This window comes from Doryrhamphus excisus, linkage group LG22 (genome assembly GCF_037039965.1).
Source record: "Doryrhamphus excisus strain RoL-2023G ecotype Guam linkage group LG22, RoL_Dexc_Guam_v1.1, whole genome shotgun sequence".
NCBI lineage: Eukaryota > Metazoa > Chordata > Actinopteri > Syngnathiformes > Syngnathidae > Doryrhamphus > Doryrhamphus excisus.
In genome coordinates this window covers 13,367-34,051 of record NC_136378.1, presented here as the reverse complement: position 1 = coordinate 34,051, position 20,685 = coordinate 13,367, and the positions used below count along the sequence as shown (strand labels likewise).

Sequence of the window (20,685 nt, the reverse complement as noted above, 5' to 3'; positions counted from 1 at the left end):
ACATAATGGAAGCAAAAGTCATAGTACGAAAAGCAACTTCCCTCAGATTATTTCAGAAGAAAGTAAAAGTATTTGCAAAGTTTGAAAAACAACACCAAAAATGTGGAAAGAAGAGTAAAGAGCAGAGTTGATACAAATAATATAAAAAGTTTTTTCACCTATATGAAAAAGCTGAGTTGCAGTTTTTTTCCTGAAATATAGTATATGACTTCCCCCATTCCAAAAACATGCTAGCTTCATTGGCCACTCCAAATTGTCCATAGGTATGAATGTGGGTGGGAATGCTTGTTTGTCTATATGTGCCCTGGGATTGGCTGGCCACCAGTCCAGGGTGGACCCCGCCTCTTGCCCAAAGACAGCTGGGATAGGCTCCAGCATACATGTGACCCTAGTGAGGATAAGCGGTAGAAAATGAATGGATGGATGGACTTAGCATATTTACACATATTGCTTTAGAAAATATCAAAATGGCAACGTTGCAACCTTTGAAATGACTCCTTAAATGAGCTTTATGTTGCCATTTTAATTCTGCGTTAAAAAAATCTACCTCCATCATCCGTGGATGTTTTGAGGTTTTTTAATACTACTAGCTGATGCAGGTGAGGTGCTTTATTCATGGGTATTGATCTCTATGTTCCCATCAGAGTCCCATGTGTTTAGAATGGAAGATGCAAGGATTGTGAAGCAGGTCAAGGCTTTGCCAAGGACATTACTTGCAAGTGAAGCTTTTATTGAAGGCAACAGGGTGTTGCACTTCTTTGATGCATAATTTATGAAAGGTAGCCAAAGCCTCCTTCTCTTTCATGTGCATTTTGTATTTTTCATTGATTGCGTTTGACCAGGCATGTCAGAGGGTTTTCACTTCCTCTTTAGCAGTCACAAAATAGCAGACATTTGGGAAGCAGCCATAATTGTACCTGTTCCAAAGTCCCCTAGATCCTCAGGCCTCAATGACTTCAGACCAATCGAGTCATGAAGTGCTTTGAACGCCTGTTAAAGATACCAGCTAATCTAGTTTCCCACATGTCATTCACATTGGCAACTACGTATATATCACACAACCTGTCAACCAAAATTTTGTGTCTCTTGTACACTTCCGCCAGACGGAAACTGACAAAACGAGAGAAAAAAAAAGGAACCAGCAACAGACGCAGTACCAGACCACAGCCTGTCCAGCCCAAGAGAGGAGCTACAACCTCAAAACATTGTTATATTCCATTTGGGGAAATATCTTCAGGGATCTAACAGAGGTGAAGTCATCCTGCTCCACATTTGGTAAAAGCTTCAACAAAGCAGACTGACGGTAGTGTGATTTTTGCGTGTGTGTGAGACAGAAAGGACACAAAGTGATGTTATGGCGTGCATGCACTGTATGCTTTTGTCTGACTGCGCACACGCTGCCAGGGGGGTTGGAAGGCACCCATCCAAATGTCTATTCCAAAAGAGTTCAAGAGAGGCAGGACATATTTATCATCTATTTATCTATTTATATACTGGCAGTTTGTGTCAAACATGTTTCACAAATGTCAAACAAACTTCACTCCACATACAGTATGTATTTATTGACATTATTGACATTTGGGCTTGTGACCATATTGGCATTTGAATATCCTCTTGGTTGGCTCAAAAAAAAGGCGGAAGTATCTGTTTCCCTGGCGATTAAGGCAGAAGCAGGAAGTGCTTGTCAGACTGGACATGTGAGAACAGACACACCCATCAAGTGCATGTATCACAACCCTCAAAACCTTCCTACGGTTCCTTGTCTAAATGGTCATAGTCGACATATTATGGCAATAAAATGTGTGCAAGAATTCTATGCTGACAAACGGATGTCACGTATTCCATTCCTGTCTCATACAGCATGGCGGCGTGGGACCTGTCCATCACAGTGGAGGACTTGGGGCCTGATGCACTACCTGTCAGCCTCAGTGTGACCTCTGACCTCCATGTGGGAGGCGTCATCCTCAAGCTGGTGGACAAGACACGTGAGTCACACATCTCCTTGTCAAAGGTTGCATTGTTACACTGTATTGGACTCGGCCTGGACATGTCTGTCTCGGCGATGGCGTGAGACTTGGCTTGCTTTGTGTCTATGCAGTGTGAAAGGTCATGTAATCTAATGTCATGTCTCACAACATGGCTGATGCCTCGTCACCACAATAATACATATACAGTCATGGAAGAAATGATTACACCACCCTTGCTGCTTAACTTTATTTGTTCATTTTAATGCCTGATACAACTAAATGTACATTTGTTTGGACAGACATAATGATGATAAGATAAATAGCTCATAAGACTTTAACTTAAGAGATGATATCTCGCACCGTCCATGTTTTTTTTAATTTGGACAAAACCACTTATATTCTTACATGAATAACTACAACATTGTATGTTACAAAAATGTAACTCTTTAAACTAGTTTTGTTGTCATCATATTTGTCCAAACAACTGTAATTTTAGTTGTACCAGTCATTAAAGTGAGCTAGAAACCAAGGAAACAATGTGGTCTAATATTTTTTTCTATGATTGTAACTTGACTTTCAATGTGTTTGCCTGATACTAGGCCATAGGCCACCATGAAACAGTCATCGTTTATTATTATTTTTTTAACAACTGTATCGTGATATAGGGATATTGGAACTCCGACTGTATAGTAGATATAATCAGAGTAAATAAGCCATTTAAAGGGGAACTGCACTTTTTGGGGAATTTTGCCCATCATTCCCGATCCTTATGTGAAACATGAACACATACTTCTTTCCCTTTTTCTGTGCAAACAAGTTAATATGAGCTAGCTTACATTGCTGTAATTGGGATACAAAAATTTCCACAATGAAGCCCTGTAGAAAAAAACCCTCTAACAACGTTGCATGGTTTGATATCCATGCTGTCATCATATATTAACATGTACACTGATGCCATAGTTATATAATACTACACTTTGTAGGTGCACTGATACACATATGCTAGTTCCATCAACAACAACACTTACGATGTCCGCTCTCCTTGGGATGGCTGTGTCTTCCGGTGCAGGTGTCAGCGTGCATACTTTTACTAGTGACTTTATTGTATCTGTCTATATGTCTATATTCCTTCCATTTTTGGTAGATTACAAACAGTAATACATTTTGAGCTGTGAGTGTGATGTTACAAAATAAACAAACACAGACTTGGTTTTAATTGACTGCATTTTTGTCCAACCTGCCCTGATTCAAGCTGTGTTGGTAATCACTATGCAAAGAAGGTTGCCCCCTTAATTTGGTATTTACTCTGTGTGCGCCCCCATGCAGAGATCAAGCGTGACTGGTCAGATCACGCTCTGTGGTGGGATCAGAAGCAGAGGTGGCTGCTGCGGACGTCCTGGAATTTGGAGAAGTACGGCATTCATGCCGACGCCCGACTGGTCTTCATGCCCCAACACAAGCCCCTCAGGTTGGGTCTGCCCAATGGCGTCACCCTGAGGCTGTGTGCCTGCTTCTCCACCCCAGTCTTCCAGACAGTAATGGGCATCTGCAGACTACTAAGTGAGTGTCTTCACACATTCACATCACACATTCACGATATTCTGTCTCGGTGTCCAAACTTTTTCCAGCGAGGGCCACATCGTGAAAAATTAAAGAATGCAACGGCCCTTTATCTCACTGTAAAGGGTCCTTTGAGTATCTTAAAAAGCGCTATGGTGGCTGTTGCAGGAAAGACCAGTTTGGTCTCATGCAGAGCTTTATTACTCAACAGAGATTACTCACAGAGATGGAACATCTCTTTTGTAACGCAAAAAACTAGGGATCAAACAATGCCCCCAACCTGCCTGCCGACTGTCCCTTAGTGTCCACCACACTATACACGTAAAATGTATGATGATGATGGTGATGATGATGATGATGATGATGATTATTATTATTATAAGAATGACAATTTCATTCTCACATGGCTCATGTCTTCCATCATAAGACTGAAAAGTATCTATATTTTGATTTGAGAATCGACTGTAGAGCATGAAGAGCTGGTAATGGAAGTATCGATATTTCAGTGTTGATCCAGACAAGCTGTTGACAGATGGACGGCACATTAAGTTCATACTTCACTGCTTAAGCTTGCCCAAGTCACGCCTGAACATGACACGCACCTCTTGGTAGCAAGCAAATACATAGAGTCATGACAACCCACCAGTTTAGAATCCCAGTTTTAAAGGATTCAAATGAGCTAAATTTGAAGCTAAATTTGTTCCCAATCAGAAATCACTCCACACTCTTTATTGCTCTCTGGTTCTACCGTACCCAACTTATTGTGTGGAAATATGGGGTAATAACTATAGAAGCAACAAGAGAGGAGAAATATGATCTCAGAGAAAAACTACATTTGAAACACTTCTATGCTAGGACAACTTTAAAAAGACATAGTATTTCAGTATGTGGAATCAAACTATGGAATGGATTGAGTAAGGAAATCAAACATTGCACAACGACGGGTGAATTGAAGAAACAATACAAGCAGTTGATGTTTGCTAAATACAAGGATGAAGAGTCTTGAACCAGTCATGATGTGCTATATATATCATTATATTGACACTTACTATGGTACACATTATGTCATTATGTGGTCATATCACCTCGTATTTTGGTATGTGTCAAAAAAAAAAAAAAAAAAAATTAAATTATATCCGAAAGGCAGGAAGTGAACAAATGTAACAGTTACTGATTGTAAAAGTACCAGATGGAAGGGTAGGATTAATAAGCTTTGCTTCTTTTTGACATTTGGAACTGTGAATTGATTATGTGATGCACTCAATTGTAACCTGATGCATGTTCTAATGAAATGAAACCATGACCGTTACCATTACCATTGCCAAAGTAACCTTACAGTAGGAAAAAAATAAAAGTTAAAAACTAAGAATTTTTCTACGTAGACTGGAAAGTCTTTCCTGATGAGGGGTTCAGACAAGGGTTAGCCAGTCTTTTCACTGCAAGGTTAGATGAGAGTGTGCATTGAATGCATTGTGACATTTTCAAGTTTTCCACAGACATTCGCCACCCGGAGGAGCTCTCCCTCCTTCGGCCTGTAGAGGAGAAGAAAAAGAAGAAAGAGAAAGGCTCGGCAGAGGAGATTTTTGATCTGACGGCAGTGCCTCTTTCCTCAGGTACTCAAAAAAAAAACTAATGGCTCAACACTGAGGCCAAGCTGCCTCAGTGTATGAGATGCTGTCTCAAGCATACCAAAATGACTGAAACAGTGGAATGAACCTGCCAGGCCACTAGATACAATGTCACAACTAGGTGTGGGCCGGTTACTGGCTTCAGTGTATACCACATTATGAAAAGGTCACGGTTTCAAAAAGTACTAAAATGTATCATACCGATTCTATGATATGAGACAAAGTGGGGGTCCAGTGCCTGTGTATTCCTCGCAGTCAGAACTGGGCTTCGTTGTATTGAAACCGCAGGCATGGGCTGTGTTGCTACTATATGTCAGGCATAGATAGGTAAGCTGCCTCATTGGCATTGAGATGGCCCTTTATTGATCTCGTCACTTATACAGAAGTACAAGCAATATTGTGCAGTCATCCGGCCATACATAGGAGTGGAAGACAAGTGTTAGAAAGTTATGTTTTCCACCTTGGTTTGCAGCATCCAGACCCAGTTTGTATAACGGCATGCCAGCTCATTTCATCGGCTCGCCACAGATGGAGGCCATCTACAAGATGTTGTCAGTCCCCCAGGCTCCCCCTGCCCCTGGGGTTATAAACAAGCAATACCGCCCAGCCAGTGTAGTGGACAAGGCCCACATCAATGGCAGGTACACACATCCTTATCTGAATGCAAAACGTTTAGTTGTTTTTTCGTGTGTGTCATTCTGTGAGTGTATGTGTGGACGAAGTGGTAGGATTTAATAAGCTTTGTTTCTTCCTGCTCCTATTCTGACATGTGTATCATGTATATATATCTATATCTATATATATCTATCTCTATATATATATATATATATATATATATATATATATATATATATATATATATATATATATATATATATATATATATTTGCAATTTGTATGAAATGTTTTATGACTATTGCCCTGTGTTTTTCGGTATTTTCATTTGTACATTTCATGCAGGAAAGGTGCATTGACGCATAATAATAATAATATAATAATCTTTAATAATAATAATCTTTTCTGAATGTTCGTAAACAGGTTTTTTACTCATAAACATTTAGAATTAAAAACCAGTATCACAAATAACCAAATCTTATTTTGAGCTGACACAAATAAAAATAGTCAAGAAAAATGTGCTTGCTGACTGTATTTTTTTAAATAATGGCCCAAAGTTCCCAAATTGATGTCACCTTACATAAAATTTTATGAAATTACCATGTTGTAGTTGCACATCGAATCATTTACGACAAAGAGGTTTTGACCTACTTATTATAAATAAAAACTTATTTCCATCTGCAATTAAATGAGATTAATTGTGAGTTAACGTGGACAAAATGTGATTAATCGCGATCAAATATTTAAATGGACAGCTCTTTTATATATATATATATTATATATATATATATATATATATATAGACATATATATATATATACACACACACACATACTACGTGTACATATATGTGTGTCTTTGTATGTAATGTATGTGTGCATGTATGTATGCATGTATATGTATGTATGTATGCATGTATGTATATGCGTGTATATTGCATGTGTGATGTATTTTGAGGTAACATTGTATGTGTGTTTGAAATAAATTAAGAAAGAATGGTGACAACATAACTAAAGCTAAACATGATGATATAAGTTGATATGTTTTTGTGATTTCACTCTCAGGTGGTTGGATTCGTCTCGCTGTCTCATGCAGCAGGCAATCCAAGAAAATGACCGACTGTGGCTTCGCTTCAAATACTTTGCCTTCTGTGATATCGAGCCGAAGGTATGTGTGTTTTTGATTATTCTATTTTTATATAGAAATAATAGCCTACATATTTTGGAGGTGTATAGCATATATTCTGAAAAATGTATGTACATAAACGTTTGTGTACATTTGTTTTACTGAAGCTTCTTCTTCTTTCTCTTTGGGCTTTTCCCTTCAGGGGTTGCTTCCATCCAACCCTGTCATGTAAGAAAAATGGGATTTTAAAAAGAACATAATTGTTTAAACATAAACAAATCATTAAAATTAGAAGAAAGCAAAAATGATGGCATGATGCCGCCTGCACGGTGAGATACTGTATGAGTCGATTTGTAAATGTTGGCATAGCGGGCGGTGTCCTTTCCTTCACAGTATGATATGGTGCGTCTGACCCAGCTGTATGAGCAGGCTCGGTGGGCCATCCTTCTGGAAGATATCGACTGCACAGAAGAGGAGATGATGCTTTTTGGAGCTTTGCAGGTACACTCGTCTCTAGTTTTTCACGGTTAATTGCTTCTAGACTTAACCGTGATAAGTGAATTTCTGCCCAGTATGAGTCGATATTATTAAATTATTCAATAATTGACTGCATTGACCTAAAAGTGCTACAGGGTGATTTCAGATTTGATTTTGCAACCTGTTATGCAGCAAAAATTGTGTGCCATCTCTATTCCTGCAGTATCACATTAGCAAGGTGTCACAGTCCGAGCCCCAGACAACCTGCGCGGGTGCAGCCATGGACGACCTTGAGTTAGCACTTCAGTCCCTGGAAGTCAAGATGGAGGGCGAGGGCAGCTCTGCCTCTGAGATGCTGGTTAGACTTGCATTTTAATGTCCTTCATTTAATCGCATCAGCCGTCTGAGTACTTGAGAATTGGAATTAACACCTCATGCAACAGAAACAAAGCATCTGTTGCTTTTTCTGCAGGATAACATGACTGCACCCGAGCTTAACGATTACCTGAAGATCTTCAGGTACTGTTCGTTACCAATGGGATAGGTTATTTCTAAGCTTAACACAGCTCAGCCTATCTTGATATAATGTTGATGTTTCAGGCCCAAGAGGTTGACTCTGAAAGGATATAAGCAGTACTGGTTCAAGTTCCAGGATGCCTCCATCTCTTATTTTAAGAGCAAAGAGGAGAGCATTGGAGAGCCGATTCAACAGATTAATCTAAAAGGTACAGAACAACTTGATATGACGCATCCATCCAGGAGTTATTTAAATGAAAACTGCACTTTAAAAAAAATGCCCATCATTGGCAATTTTGAGTAATTTTGAGTTTTGAGGATAAGACAGTATTATAATGACAACATGAGAGCAAAGCTGTTGAGCAAAGTTAGCACGTGCCTCATAAACGTGATAGCCACTTGTTTGACACACTTTTTTTTGTGTGCCTTCAAAAGATGTAAAAACAGCTTAACAGAGGCATGCAAGGGGATACACCTACTCCACCTATAAGTCCTTGTGTACTGTGAACTGCATATTAAACACATAGTTAATATTATTGTTATGAACATTGCTGCGCCCTAGAACTACTTCACTAGTGACGCCACACCACACCCGTTAGCTATTAGCCAGCTAGCGACTACCTTCATCAAACACTCGCCCGCATCACGTCATCACCACGCTCACAATGTGTCAGGCCACTACCAAAAGGTAATGCTATATATTGTGCTTTTCATTTTGAGTTTGGAAAAGTTAACGCTAGGTGTTGCGTTCCTTTCCATGTTGCTATGTGAAATCAGTGCAGGAAGGAAGCTCAGCTAATGCTGAAAATGACCAATACTGGTATAGTAAGTACATGTTACCATGAATGTACCTGTTACTACATGCTCACAGCATGGACAGAAAACCATAAAACCTTCTCTTCTCTCCAGCTCTTTTAATAGCCGCCTTTCTTGGCCCATTGGTGTGTCCCAGTACATGCCTTTTTTAAAACCTGTTTTTACATCTTTAGAAGGGACAGAAAAGAGAAAAACACTTGATTTCATGTCTCATTAAGGATTTTAATTGAAATTTTAAAAAAGTGCACTTTTCCTTGAAGTTCGGACAACCTACTTATTACTTTTGTACAAAGGCTGTGAGGTGGCACCAGACGTCAACATGGCAGCTCAGAAGTTCCTCATCCGGCTCCTGATACCAGCGCCTGAGGGAATGAACGAAGTCTTCCTCCGCTGTGAAAATGTGAACTGGATATGTGTCAAACTTTCTCGGCATTGTGAACACAGTCTCAACCACCAACATGTGCCTGCAGGAGGAGCAGTATGCACGCTGGATGGCCGGATGCCGCCTGGCATCCAAGAGCAAGAGCCTGGCAGACAGCAGTTTCCAGAGTGAGATACGCAGCATTCGCTCCTTCCTGGCCATGCAAAACATCAGCTCTAGTTCCCATGGCAGTGCAAACGCTTCAGACGAAAGCATCAACACCCTCAGCTTGGTGTCGCCACGCTACCATAAGAAGTACAAAACTAAACAGGTACAAGGAAGAGAAACTCTCATCAGGGGCATTGATTTCACATGGCAACATAGAAAGGAATGCTACACCTAGCGTTAACCAACCACAGCAATATATAGCGAGTATGTGGTACTACACAAGGAGGAGGAGCAATGCTCGAACCACAATTGATCGAGGGACTGTATGCCACACACATCACAACAAAAATGGGATTCATTTTGACATTGTGTTTCCGACTCAGCTGACCCCTCGTATCCTGGACGCGTACCAGAACGTGGCTCAGCTATCATTGATCGATGCAGTCACACGCTTCCTGCAAATCTGGCAGGCTTTACCCGACTTTGGCGTCTCATACGTAGTGGTCAGGTCCTGTCTCACACATGGTTTTAACATTTTTAACATAGATGTACCAAAGCAAGGCCTTTGCAGAAGGAAGAGGACACTGAAGCATATTTGTTGTTTATTTTCAACAGGTTTAAAGGTAGTCGTAAGGATGAGGTACTAGGCATTGCCCCTAACCGTATGATCCGCATCGACCTGGGTGTGGGTGACGTGGTGAAGACCTGGCGCTACAACAACATGAAGCAGTGGAACGTCAACTGGGACATAAAACAGGTGAGAGTCCCACTTGTAACATTACTGTCGTGTGGTAGCGACCCCAGTATGCAGGGAGCAAGACCCAAGTGCAGGTAAAATATTGAATTTAATATCAGCCAGATAGTGACTTCAAAGATCAGTCAAAATCCTTTAAAACGGCCGCTGCCGGAGGGGATGTCTTTTGAAAAACGTGAGAGGTAACTTCCATGGAAGTGTTGCTTTTCCATATTTCTATACTTTCCACAACCTGCAGGTGGCCATTGAGTTTGAAGGTAACATCAACGTTGCCTTCAGCTGCGTGACAGCCGACTGCAAAATAGTTCACGAGTTCATCGGGGGCTACATCTTTATGTCGACACGGAGTCGCGACACGCTCAATGAAGAGCTCTTCCACAAGCTGACTGGCGGCCATGAAGCGCTGTAAAAACTAAAAAGGCACAAAAGGATGATCCTCCCAAGTATCTCAATGGTGGACAATCATACTGAACAGGCACTGCCGTACCAGTGACGTGACCAGATGAAATAGCACATTTACCTCCTTGTCACAAAAAACAGTGAAAGAACAACAATACAGAGCAACATAAAGTGTTCACCACATACATTTTGAATCAAATAAACACCCCACACTGTAATAAAGGTTGAATGCTTGGATGTTTATATTTGCTTGTTTCTTTCGGCTTTTTCCTGGTTAAGGAGTCGCCACAGCGGATCTGCTTGAAAATAGCTCTTTAAGAAATTCATAGGACAGTTCATAAAATATCATATCATTAAACAATTAAAGAAAATAAGAGTTTTGGTGAAAACTATTTTAAACACAAAATGTGTTTTTTTAGTCTCTTTTTTTCCCCAGGAAAAGTGTCTTATATTCAGGTCAACACAGTAGCATCAAATATACAGTAGGTGGCTTGTGGAAAAGGTGGCATGCACTGCTGGATTTAAATCATTGATGCTGTCGATGATTATCTTCTTTCGTCTGCTATGACAGCACCAGGATGCTCTCTAAAAAGAATGACCGGTTCATTCTCACCTTTACCATGGACAATTAATTCAATTGATCCAATTATCTTACTTGTCGGTCCGAGTCTGACAGCTCGGCTGAAGTATTTGGGGGGAAGCTTTCCCTCTGCGTCCCCTGTTGTCAACAACACACGGTTCTCCGACCAGAAGAATTCAATGCCATCTGTGCAGTCACAGTCACTCATGGCAAGTTGCAAAAAGTGTACTGGATATCGGTCGCTTGGGTCAAATCTTACCAGCAAGTGCTTTGGGCACGTTGATAAATACAGCGAGATCGCAGTTTTTCCTCATACCTAGTAGGTCAGACAAAACACACTTCTTTAAAATGTGTCTATTGTTAGGTGAAATGCACAAACACACGAGCGTACCACTGATGACACCATCGTCCTCTGGCAAACCAGAGGCCAGGTGGATGTGTGTCCTCTTCATGCGGCTCAGGCCGTGCTGCTGTATGGAGGTCCAGTTGCGCATGTAGGAGCCATGAACGGCCTCAGTCGGACAGTCTGAAGAACCACACAGGACGGGCTTCAGTTCTAAATCTGTGACCTAAGATTTACAGTAAGTGGACCTGAGATACCTGGGATGCGACATCTGAATGAAACTATCCCAGTCAGACAAGTTTATGTGATTTTCCAGACCTGCATTGAGTGCCCCTGATTGGCTCGGATCTGCAAGCGGCCATCTTCAGGGTGAGGACACAGCTTAAAACGCTGCTTGTCATTTGTGGCAACCACTCGCTCCACATCCTCTTGTTTGTATGATCGAAACTGAGGGTGAGCCAGGAGGTCCTCCACAAGCAAAAAACCATCTATAAGAAGAGTTATAGTGACTTATTCTGTCTTACTAGATGTGATGAAGGATTTCCCAAGGCACACCCTTGTACTCAATTTTTGTAGTATCAGTGACTTAACTGTGTGACCAAGGGTCCCCCTTGGAACAACTGATCCGAACTTGTGTAACGTGTAGTTTTTGTAGTATCAATGTCAAATTTGAAACGGGAATCAAGCTATGGCCCAATTGTGTTCTCCAGTCCATAACTACTCATTTTCAAAACACACTGGCGAAAAATATTTTAAAATATGTTCCGTACATCATATGTCATACGTATCAACAAGCCCTCAACATGTATTGTTCAAAGCTGAGGGAACATATTCAATTGGGTATTCAAAGGTGGTATCCTTCTGCTCTGATTATATCAACAGTGACAAACGGCATGTTTACTTTTTGTTACTGTTACATTTCAATTTGTGTTTCATGATTTTATTCCTGTATTTTATGTGTCCCTCGTGTGTTCTGTGTACAGGTGTTCATTTAAGAACAATTTCCGACATACACAAAAAACATCGATTCACAAGGCATCAAAGGAACAGAACTCATTTGTACAGACAAAGTGTCCAACTCACCTGAACTTAAGCAAAGACCCATCTGGTTGGCACCATGGCGAAGAGCGTAGGACATAGATTTAGACAATCTGACATCTCTGTCCTGTCACGGGACAGCAAAGTGTTAAAGGGGACATATGACGCTTTTTCCACTTTTTACTACTTTGAGCTCGGCGTCTCTGGAATTAAGCGAGTTATATTTAGCCGATAACTTGAAACACGAGACTGCAACTCACCCCCCCATCACGGTTGCCTCTCTTACGATCCATTTTGACAAGTATCAAGACTATATTAAACAATTGTGTCCTTGACTTGGGCTGGATCCCAATCCGCTTTCTGGTCCTTCCCCTTTCTATCCCTTCAAGTCGAGGGCCACGGAGAACTAAAAGGCACGGAACTCGAGTTTCATTTCGTCATCGCCTTTTGTTATTGTTGAATACACTTCCGAAAGACGGTGATCACGTGAGGGCTAACAGGCCAGTAGCTCTTCCGGTGTCAACGAGGTGTCGGCGACTTGAGGGAAAAGCTGCGGTTTGTCCGTGAGAGAAAGCGACTGTCCAGGTAAAAATATATATATATTTGTATCCTTGTGAAATTTTAGAATAGAGCGCATTAATTGACACGTCATCCAAGCTCAGTTTGGTGGCAATGGACGCCAGTGATGGCGCACGTTTAGCTAGCCGTTAGCTAGCATCGTGTTGTTGATTTTCATTCTGCACTTGCATTGAGACTTTTTATGGTCTTAATCATTTACTTACAAGCTTGTGATTGTTTTGCCTGCAACGAATTGCAGTTGTTATAAGTTCACACAGGAAGAACGCATGGATAAGGACATGTTACCATGGAAGCAGCATCTGACCGATATGTTTTGCTACCCAATGTTTTCATTTTCCCACAAACGGCCTTAAAAATTAACTTTTGTATTAACTCGCTAATATCACAATGTCATCGACCAAACGATCGCTCAAATATTCCACCAAGAAGAACAGCAATTTGAAAAATCATCATTAATTATTTTACAATAATAATGTTATAGTGCTATGAAGAAAAAATATATATTTTGTAGCATAAAGTTGAAATATAAAAGAAAACATATTTAGTCTGGTGCTATTTACGAGGAACAAACACATCAGTAAATAAAATTGTAATTTTGGGAAAATGAAGTTTCATAAAAAGTCATGTTTCCTAAATAAAGTCAAACGTTTATGGGAATACAAGAAATTTGAAGTAGCTTGGAAAAAACAACAGCCGAAATCAAGAAAAACAGATGCTGTTTTCTGAGAATGAAGTCAAAAGTCAAAAATAATAAGGGGGGAACGTTTATTCTAAAGAGAAAGAAAGTGGCAATTTTCCGAAACTGAACTGATGAGGAAAAATATTGACATTCAAAAACACATTAAATAATTTTTTTTAGTTCTTATATTCTGAGACAAAATATAGTTGTATTTTTGGGGAAATTAGGTTGGGGAAAAAGTTATAAAATATGGGAATAAAGTTAGAATATTCTGAACAGAAAACATATGAAGATTATTTAAAAAGAAAGTTTAAATATTTAGAAACGTAAAAAATAGCAACATTGGGGGAAAATGTGTGAAGTTCATATTAATAATAGGCTTCTTCACTTTTATGACAAAGCTTTTTCTTGAAATACACACACACACACACACACACACACAAGAAAAAGCTCTCCGCATGATGCAGTGCAGTGCAAACTGCAACCACAAAAGTAAACTCAATGATATAACTGACCATTATGAGCTTTACAATGTGGTTAAAGCTTGGTCTCATCACTGCAGGTGTCAATCTCATCAGGTGTGGAATTCATCTCTTTTATGGTATATTTAGTATCCTCATATTCATCCTTCTTTGTGACTCAGGTCATGGAGTTTCCTCAGCATTCCCAGCAGCTACTGTCAGCCCTGCGGTCGCAGCGCCAGCGGGGGTTCCTGTGTGACTGCACTGTCCAGGTGGGCTCCACCCGTTTCCTGGCTCATCGGGCTGTTCTGGCCTCATGCTCACCCTTCTTCCACATGTTTTACTGTGACTCTCTGAGCGGCAACGGTGCATCCAGCAGCTCTGTCACTCTTGACAGCGACATTGTCTCTGCGCCTGCCTTCAGTCTGCTGCTGGACTTTATTTACGAAGGTGTGCTGCAGCTGGAGAAGTCACCGCCGGTGGAGGACATATTGGCGACGGCAAGCTTCCTGCACATGAACGAAGTAGTGAGAGTGTGTAAAAAGAGACTGCGGAGACGAGGGCCTTTGGCTGAGGCAGATAGCACTCGCCCTGAGGAGAGCTTGAGGGAGGGAACAGAGTCCAGGAGGCACGATGACGTTGGCACTGAGGCGGTGTTGACCATGGCAGCAAAGGACTCAAATCACATCGCCATGGAAGCAGGCTTCTCGTCGGTGTCTGTTATGAAAGACAGGAGTCAGTTGGAGTCTGGGCACAAGACTGATGCCACTTCATCAGTGTCACAAGTTCAGACCCCCTTGAGTCTTGATCTCGCTGACACCACCCAGCCAGGCATGGAGGCCACGGGCCATGCTGCAGGACAGTCGAAGTTGGTGTCTGGAGGTACCAGTCGGTTGGGGGCTGGCAGCCAGGGTGGGACAACTCTCTACAGCCCGTGCAGCACCACTGAGACATACAGGTACAAACAGCATGCAATATCCAAAGAACCGTCAAATGGTTCAGAAGACAGTATTGTGGACCACATGTAGATTTGGGTCGCTTATTGTTTTTAGGGCCCTCTGAAATCCGTTTAATTTTTTCCAAATTACATTTTATAGAATTCCTTCTTGTTCATTTTACTCTTATTCTACCATGTCTATTTGAAAATGTCCATTAAATGCAAAAATCCTTGCATTTATTGATGCAATACAGTGGCTCCTCGGTTAAAATCTGCCCCTGGTTAAGGCGTTTTTTGGTTAAATTCGGTCACAAATTTTAGCCAAAATTTTTCCTTGGCTTATGTTCGCCCTCTTGTTTTGCATCGCCAAGAGCTTCTGGTTTGTTTACGCTACAATCTTGGATCACATACCCAAGATGAAATCTCGTTATGCTTGCACATGATTACTCAATGTAGACCTCACAATTTCACAGCTCTGTCATTTCAGAGGTATGCAAATGTATTGGGAGTGGCTCCACCATTGGCTGCAGTGCACACGCCATATGTTTTTGTCTCATTTTTCCTCTTCCTCTTCTTCTGCAGTCAGCAGCCCTCCTCATCGTCACTGCCGTCAGATAGCCAGGCACTGGCTGTTCCCCAATCAGAACCAACAGAGCGTGATCGTAAGTGTGCGGCGGAGGAAGCACAACACACGGTCATGGTGGTTCAAGTGTCAGACCGACCCTCATGTGCACAAAATGAGCCACCACATTCACCGCAACCATGCTCACATCCCCACATTGAAATCCAGAGCTCTATCTCACTCCAGCAGAGAAGACATAACTCCCACCCTGTCACTCCACAGAAACCTCAAAGGGCTGGCCTTGAGGGGGAGATAGGAAGTGGATCTCACCCTCCCATATGCCAAGAGGACAACGATGGTGAAAATGCTACAGTGGAAATGGAGGCCATTGTTATTTCTGATGAAGAACTAGAGGAGGAAAAAGATGGATGCAGGCGGAGGGCGCCAGTGGTGGACGATGACTCTGAAGATGATGTCCAAGAGGGGGAGATGAACACACTCTCCTCTCGCCAAATCTCTTCCGACTACACCTTCCCTCTGTCCCCTTCCTCCTCTTCCTGCTCAGGGGTTGGCCCTTCCTCGCAAGATGTGTCATCCTTAACCGCCTCCTCTTTTCCTCCTCCATCTGCAGCACAGCCGCACTTGGACCACACCACCTTTTTAACCGTCTTTCAGGACACCATGGGGGTCATCGTGGATGATGTCCCAACATGTTGCGTCTGCGGCAAAACCTTCTCGTGCACGTACACCCTGCGTCGCCACGCAATCGTGCACACGAGAGAGCGCCCCTACGAGTGCCGCTATTGCTACCGCAGTTACACACAATCCGGCGACCTCTACAGACACATTCGCAAGGCCCACGACCAAACGCTGCCGGCCAAACGCAGCAAAGCTGACGTATAGCAAACACTGATGCCACAACCTCCCCCCCTCGGCCAACATACTGACACACACTTTTAAACCAAAATACATTTTAACAAATACACTAATATTTTGGACGTTAATTAACATTTGGTCCATGAATTGAAATGAGATCCGCTTTTGAACATTATGTTTTGTTTTCAAGTTTCCATGCACGTGTACCCAATGAAGTGTATACACCAGTGATTCCCAACCAGGGGGTACATGTAACCCTTGCGGGGTTGGGGAGGAAACCGATGTGATGGGTAAGGTGCCCCCCACCACTTGAAGTGGGGAGGTCTTAGGTGCACGGGCCAGAAGACGAGATGACGGCAGTTGTCATTCCCCCGTAAATAAAAAGACATTCTTGGCATCATCAAAATAAAGACAGCAGTCACTTTGGGTTGTGTTTTTGCCTCTTGCTTTTTGTCTTCCTTATATGTGTATGTTTTTAATTGGTAGGGGAAGGGTTTTTCCTCCTGCAACGTGTTTTTAAATGTGTGTGTGTGTGTGTGCGCGCGCGCGTTTGTGTGCGATGTATACAAATGAGGACATACTTGGCTCCTGTGGACCAGGCAGGGCCGTCCCCCTTCTCTATGTGGCCAGTTGTGGTGGTCTCAACGGAAAGCTTGTGGCCGAATTAGTGTAGGCGGAAGTGGGTTCGGAGTCGATACGACCTTCCGTTGTGGAGTTATTGGCAAAAAACGGCTCGTCCATTGGGATTGCGTCAGCTGTCAGGCTGTACAACCAGCACCGCTCCCAATAGACTTCTACACCACTATGTACATCTGTGCAATACTTGCTTTTATAGTCAGTGTAGTTACTCCAGACCCCATTCACTGTGCAATATCTGATCAACCTCCATGTGCAATATTAAGGGCTCTAAATGCAATATACTAAGTTCAATGTGAAGTATTTCCATAATGCCTCTTCTTAACTCTCTAACAAGATCTCAGTATATAGACTGGTCAAGTATTGTAGAGGGAATGCCCCAAGTAGGTGTTTATTTAATGTTTGAGATGTAGATGAAGAACCGACGATTTATATGTTCAAGCTAAAATGCTAGGCCATAGTCGTACCTCCGTTGGACATTCATCGACTACTGTTTGTAAAACTGATAGACGTGATTGTTGAAACTCTTTATTGAAAATGCTTGAGAATATATTGCATGTGTATTGCTTTTTTCTTTTTTTTTTACTTTTGAACGCTGTTGCAGGCATGTGTTTGGCCAGCTATGTGGGGCGGGTTGAGCGTGAACCAGGAAGTGCGGGGATCTCGTGTGTGTGCGCGCGCTGTTCTCTCGTTGCTGGGTAGTCGAAAAATAAAGTTGACCGGAAGCGGCAGGCAATCGTCTTTCTTTCTCTGACGAAGTCAGGCCGCCCGTTACCACGGTTTGGGGCTGAAAATACTGATAGTTAACACCGCCACGACTGTGAAGAAGTGCCGAAGTAAACGTTTGTCTTGCAACAGCATAGTTTTAATTGGCGCCAATTTAATTCGGTATGGAGTCGGCGTTCCAACACCCTGACGGAGAACACTGGAGTTGCCATGTAACTCAGACGCCGCACAAGCAATGCTACAAGGTCAGTATCAAAGTTTTAAGTCACGTTGAAGCACGAATAGAGGCGTTTCGCTCCGACAATAGGACAATATACAGTATATAAACGATGTCGAAGTTGACGAGCTGAAGCCGAGGTCGCCATTTTGCGGACATAATTGGCGCGCAGAATGCTCGAAATAACGGAGCAATTGTTTCAACCGGTTCATTTGCAATCCGTGAACGACTTTGGGCCAAACTGACAACGATGTTGTCAGTATGTTTCGCTACCCTCGTCATAGTCAATGACAACTGAAGCTACAAGTGGTTTATTTGGAAATATTTCGGGGGACGTGAAAATCCCTTGATGTCCTGGTTACGTCATGTGCATGGCGTGTTAAGTTCGTGTCGGAACCTGTTGCCATCAGAGGCGAGGCATCTGTTAAGTGAGTGTAAGCCGCTGATTTTATTTTTGAGCATCATTGTGACAACGGAAGAGAAACCACACTCATAACTCTTCTCCCTTATTCGGTCTATTTTAATGGCGACTAAAAAACTTACTTCTGAGCACCGCATCATTACAATAAGTATTCAATTAATTTTATAAAACTGAGTATTTCATTACAGCAAAGGAATAGCAGCTAATCTTACAACTTCTGTTACAGATGAAAAGCCGCTTGTCGCTTAACATCCCGTGGGATCCATCTCAACATGAGCTCCAAATGGGAGCGTCATCTGATGCTATAGGTTCTCCAGTGAACAGTTTCACCTATTGCACGCACAAGACGGCATTTTCTGGAGCTTCAACCTTTAGCGTCCCTCAGCAGTCTGTTGGCCCCCGGGGAAGGACTCATGTAATCGTGTTGGCAGACCATCAACAACATGGCATCGGTGTTCTTCACAGGTAGGAAGACTTGTTCAAGTAAATGACATGATGGCCTTCATACATGTAGCACAATAACACAGGATAAATGAATATATGACAAAAGATATGCAATTCATACACAAGTGCCATGACTAATGCTTTGGCTGTAAAGGTTGCTCTGGCTGTTACAGTACAACGTTAGCAGGCCGTTAGGTGACCACTAGATGGCGGAATTTCCCAAGTAGAGTAGCAGTAAGTTAAAGTGGCCACCAGATTGAGGCATAGGGTTAGGGTTAGCCTAATAATATGGTTAGCCTTACAGGGTAAGGGTTAGGACAAGGGTTAGGACAAGGGTTAGGACAAGGGTTAGGGCTGGGGCTGGGGTTAGTTAGGGGTTAGTTAGGGGTTAGTTAGGGGCTAGTTAGGGGCTAGTTAGGGGTTAGGGTTAGGGTTAGGGTTAGGGTTAGGGTTAGGGTTAGGGTTAGGGCTCGGGCTCGGGCCCTAACTAGCCCCTACCCCTAACCTTAGCCCCTACCCCTAACCTTAGCCCCAGCCCTAACCTTAGCCCCAGCCCTAACCCTTGTCCTAACCCTTGTCCTAACCCTTGTCCTAACCCTTGTCCTAACCCTTGTCCTAACCCTTGTCCTAACCCTTGTCCTAACCCTTGTCCTAACCCTTACCCTGTAAGGCTAACCATATTATTAGGCTAACCCTAACCCTATGCCTCAATCTGGTGGCCACTTTAACTTACTGCTACTCTACTTGGGAAATTCCGCCATCTAGTGGTCAGCTAAGGGCTAAGGGCTAAGGGCTAAGGGCTAAGGGCTAAGGGCTAAGGGCTAAGGGCTAAGGGCTAAGGGCTAAGGGCTAAGGGCTAAGGGCTAAGGGCTAAGGGCTAAGGGCTAAGGGCTAAGGGCTAAGGGCTAAGGGCTAAGGGCTAAGGGCTAAGGGCTAAGGGCTAAGGGCTAAGGGCTAAGGGCGACTAAAAAACTTACTTCTGAGCACCGCATCATTACAATAAGTATTCAATTAATTTTATAAAACTGAGTATTTCATTACAGCAAAGGAATAGCAGCTAATCTTACAACTTCTGTTACAGATGAAAAGCCGCTTGTCGCTTAACATCCCGTGGGATCCATCTCAACATGAGCTCCAAATGGGAGCGTCATCTGATGCTATAGGTTCTCCAGTGAACAGTTTCACCTATTGCACGCACAAGACGGCATTTTCTGGAGCTTCAACCTTTAGCGTCCCTCAGCAGTCTGTTGGCCCCCGGGGAAGGACTCATGTAATCGTGTTGGCAGACCATCAACAACATGGCATCGGTGTTCTTCACAGGTAGGAAGACTTGTTCAAGTAAATGACATGATGGCCTTCATACATGTAGCACAATAACACAGGATAAATGAATATATGACAAAAGATATGCAATTCATACACAAGTGCCATGACTAATGCTTTGGCTGTAAAGGTTGCTCTGGCTGTTACAGTACAACGTTAGCAGGCCGTTAGGTGACCACTAGATGGCGGAATTTCCCAAGTAGAGTAGCAGTAAGTTAAAGTGGCCACCAGATTGAGGCATAGGGTTAGGGTTAGCCTAATAATATGGTTAGCCTTACAGGGTAAGGGTTAGGACAAGGGTTAGGACAAGGGTTAGGACAAGGGTTAGGACAAGGGTTAGGACAAGGGTTAGGGCTGGGGCTGGGGTTAGTTAGGGGTTAGTTAGGGGCTAGTTAGGGGCTAGTTAGGGGTTAGGGTTAGGGTTAGGGTTAGGGTTAGGGCTCGGGCTCGGGCCCTAACTAGCCCCTACCCCTAACC

General features: G+C 42.6%; 3 protein-coding genes across 7 annotated transcripts; 2 read left to right on the top strand and 1 right to left on the bottom strand.

Annotated features, from left to right (window-relative positions):
* Positions 1-879: 879 nt before the first annotated feature.
* Positions 880-10,629, top strand: fermt3b (FERM domain containing kindlin 3b). Of its 5 annotated transcripts, none has more exons than XM_058063990.2 (15): positions 901-1,250; positions 1,861-1,985; positions 3,294-3,527; positions 5,024-5,140; positions 5,628-5,796; positions 6,835-6,937; positions 7,265-7,396; positions 7,596-7,730; positions 7,845-7,891; positions 7,973-8,097; positions 8,998-9,104; positions 9,175-9,396; positions 9,617-9,741; positions 9,849-9,990; positions 10,226-10,629. In XM_058063990.2, exons 2-15 carry the CDS (start codon positions 1,862-1,864, stop codon positions 10,394-10,396), a joined length of 1,953 nt encoding a protein of 650 aa, XP_057919973.2. In that variant the 5' UTR covers positions 901-1,250; position 1,861; the 3' UTR covers positions 10,397-10,629. The 5 variants fall into 5 exon arrangements, with proteins under 5 accessions (XP_078644215.1, XP_057919973.2, XP_078644214.1 ...); XM_078788088.1 differs by having other exon boundaries at positions 901-1,275; positions 7,289-7,396; XM_058063989.2 differs by having other exon boundaries at positions 901-1,275.
* Positions 10,611-12,850, bottom strand: trpt1 (tRNA phosphotransferase 1). Its single transcript, XM_058063999.2, has 7 exons — positions 12,608-12,850; positions 12,393-12,474; positions 11,628-11,797; positions 11,358-11,535; positions 11,226-11,282; positions 11,042-11,152; positions 10,611-10,971 (listed from the first exon to the last, which is right to left on the bottom strand). The coding sequence occupies exons 1-7, from the start codon at positions 12,638-12,640 to the stop codon at positions 10,949-10,951; spliced, it is 654 nt and encodes a 217-aa protein (XP_057919982.2). The 5' UTR covers positions 12,641-12,850; the 3' UTR covers positions 10,611-10,948.
* On the top strand, positions 12,684-16,867 carry zbtb3 (zinc finger and BTB domain containing 3). Its single transcript, XM_058063991.2, has 3 exons — positions 12,684-12,932; positions 14,249-15,024; positions 15,586-16,867. The coding sequence occupies exons 2-3, from the start codon at positions 14,252-14,254 to the stop codon at positions 16,466-16,468; spliced, it is 1,656 nt and encodes a 551-aa protein (XP_057919974.2). The 5' UTR covers positions 12,684-12,932; positions 14,249-14,251; the 3' UTR covers positions 16,469-16,867.
* Positions 16,868-20,685: the final 3,818 nt, after the last annotated feature.

Bases quoted from the DNA above. Each gene is read 5' to 3' on its own strand.
- fermt3b (XM_058063990.2), top strand. From the start codon at position 1,862: ATGGCGGCGTGGGACCTGTCCATCACAGTGGAGGACTTGGGGCCTGAT. The intron at 6,938-7,264 runs GTATGTGTGTTT...ATGTTGGCATAG, and splicing joins TCTGTGATATCGAGCCGAAG to CGGGCGGTGTCCTTTCCTTC. The intron at 9,105-9,174 runs GTGAACTGGATA...ATGTGCCTGCAG, and splicing joins TCTTCCTCCGCTGTGAAAAT to GAGGAGCAGTATGCACGCTG.
- trpt1 (XM_058063999.2), bottom strand. From the start codon at position 12,640: ATGGATCGTAAGAGAGGCAACCGTGATGGGGGG. The intron at 12,475-12,607 runs GTGAGTTGCAGT...GTCCCGTGACAG, and splicing joins GAGGCAACCGTGATGGGGGG to GACAGAGATGTCAGATTGTC. The intron at 11,153-11,225 runs GTAAGATTTGAC...GTGACTGCACAG, and splicing joins CGTGCCCAAAGCACTTGCTG to ATGGCATTGAATTCTTCTGG.
- zbtb3 (XM_058063991.2), top strand. From the start codon at position 14,252: ATGGAGTTTCCTCAGCATTCCCAGCAGCTACTGTCAGCCCTGCGGTCG. The intron at 15,025-15,585 runs GTACAAACAGCA...CTTCTTCTGCAG, and splicing joins AGCACCACTGAGACATACAG to TCAGCAGCCCTCCTCATCGT.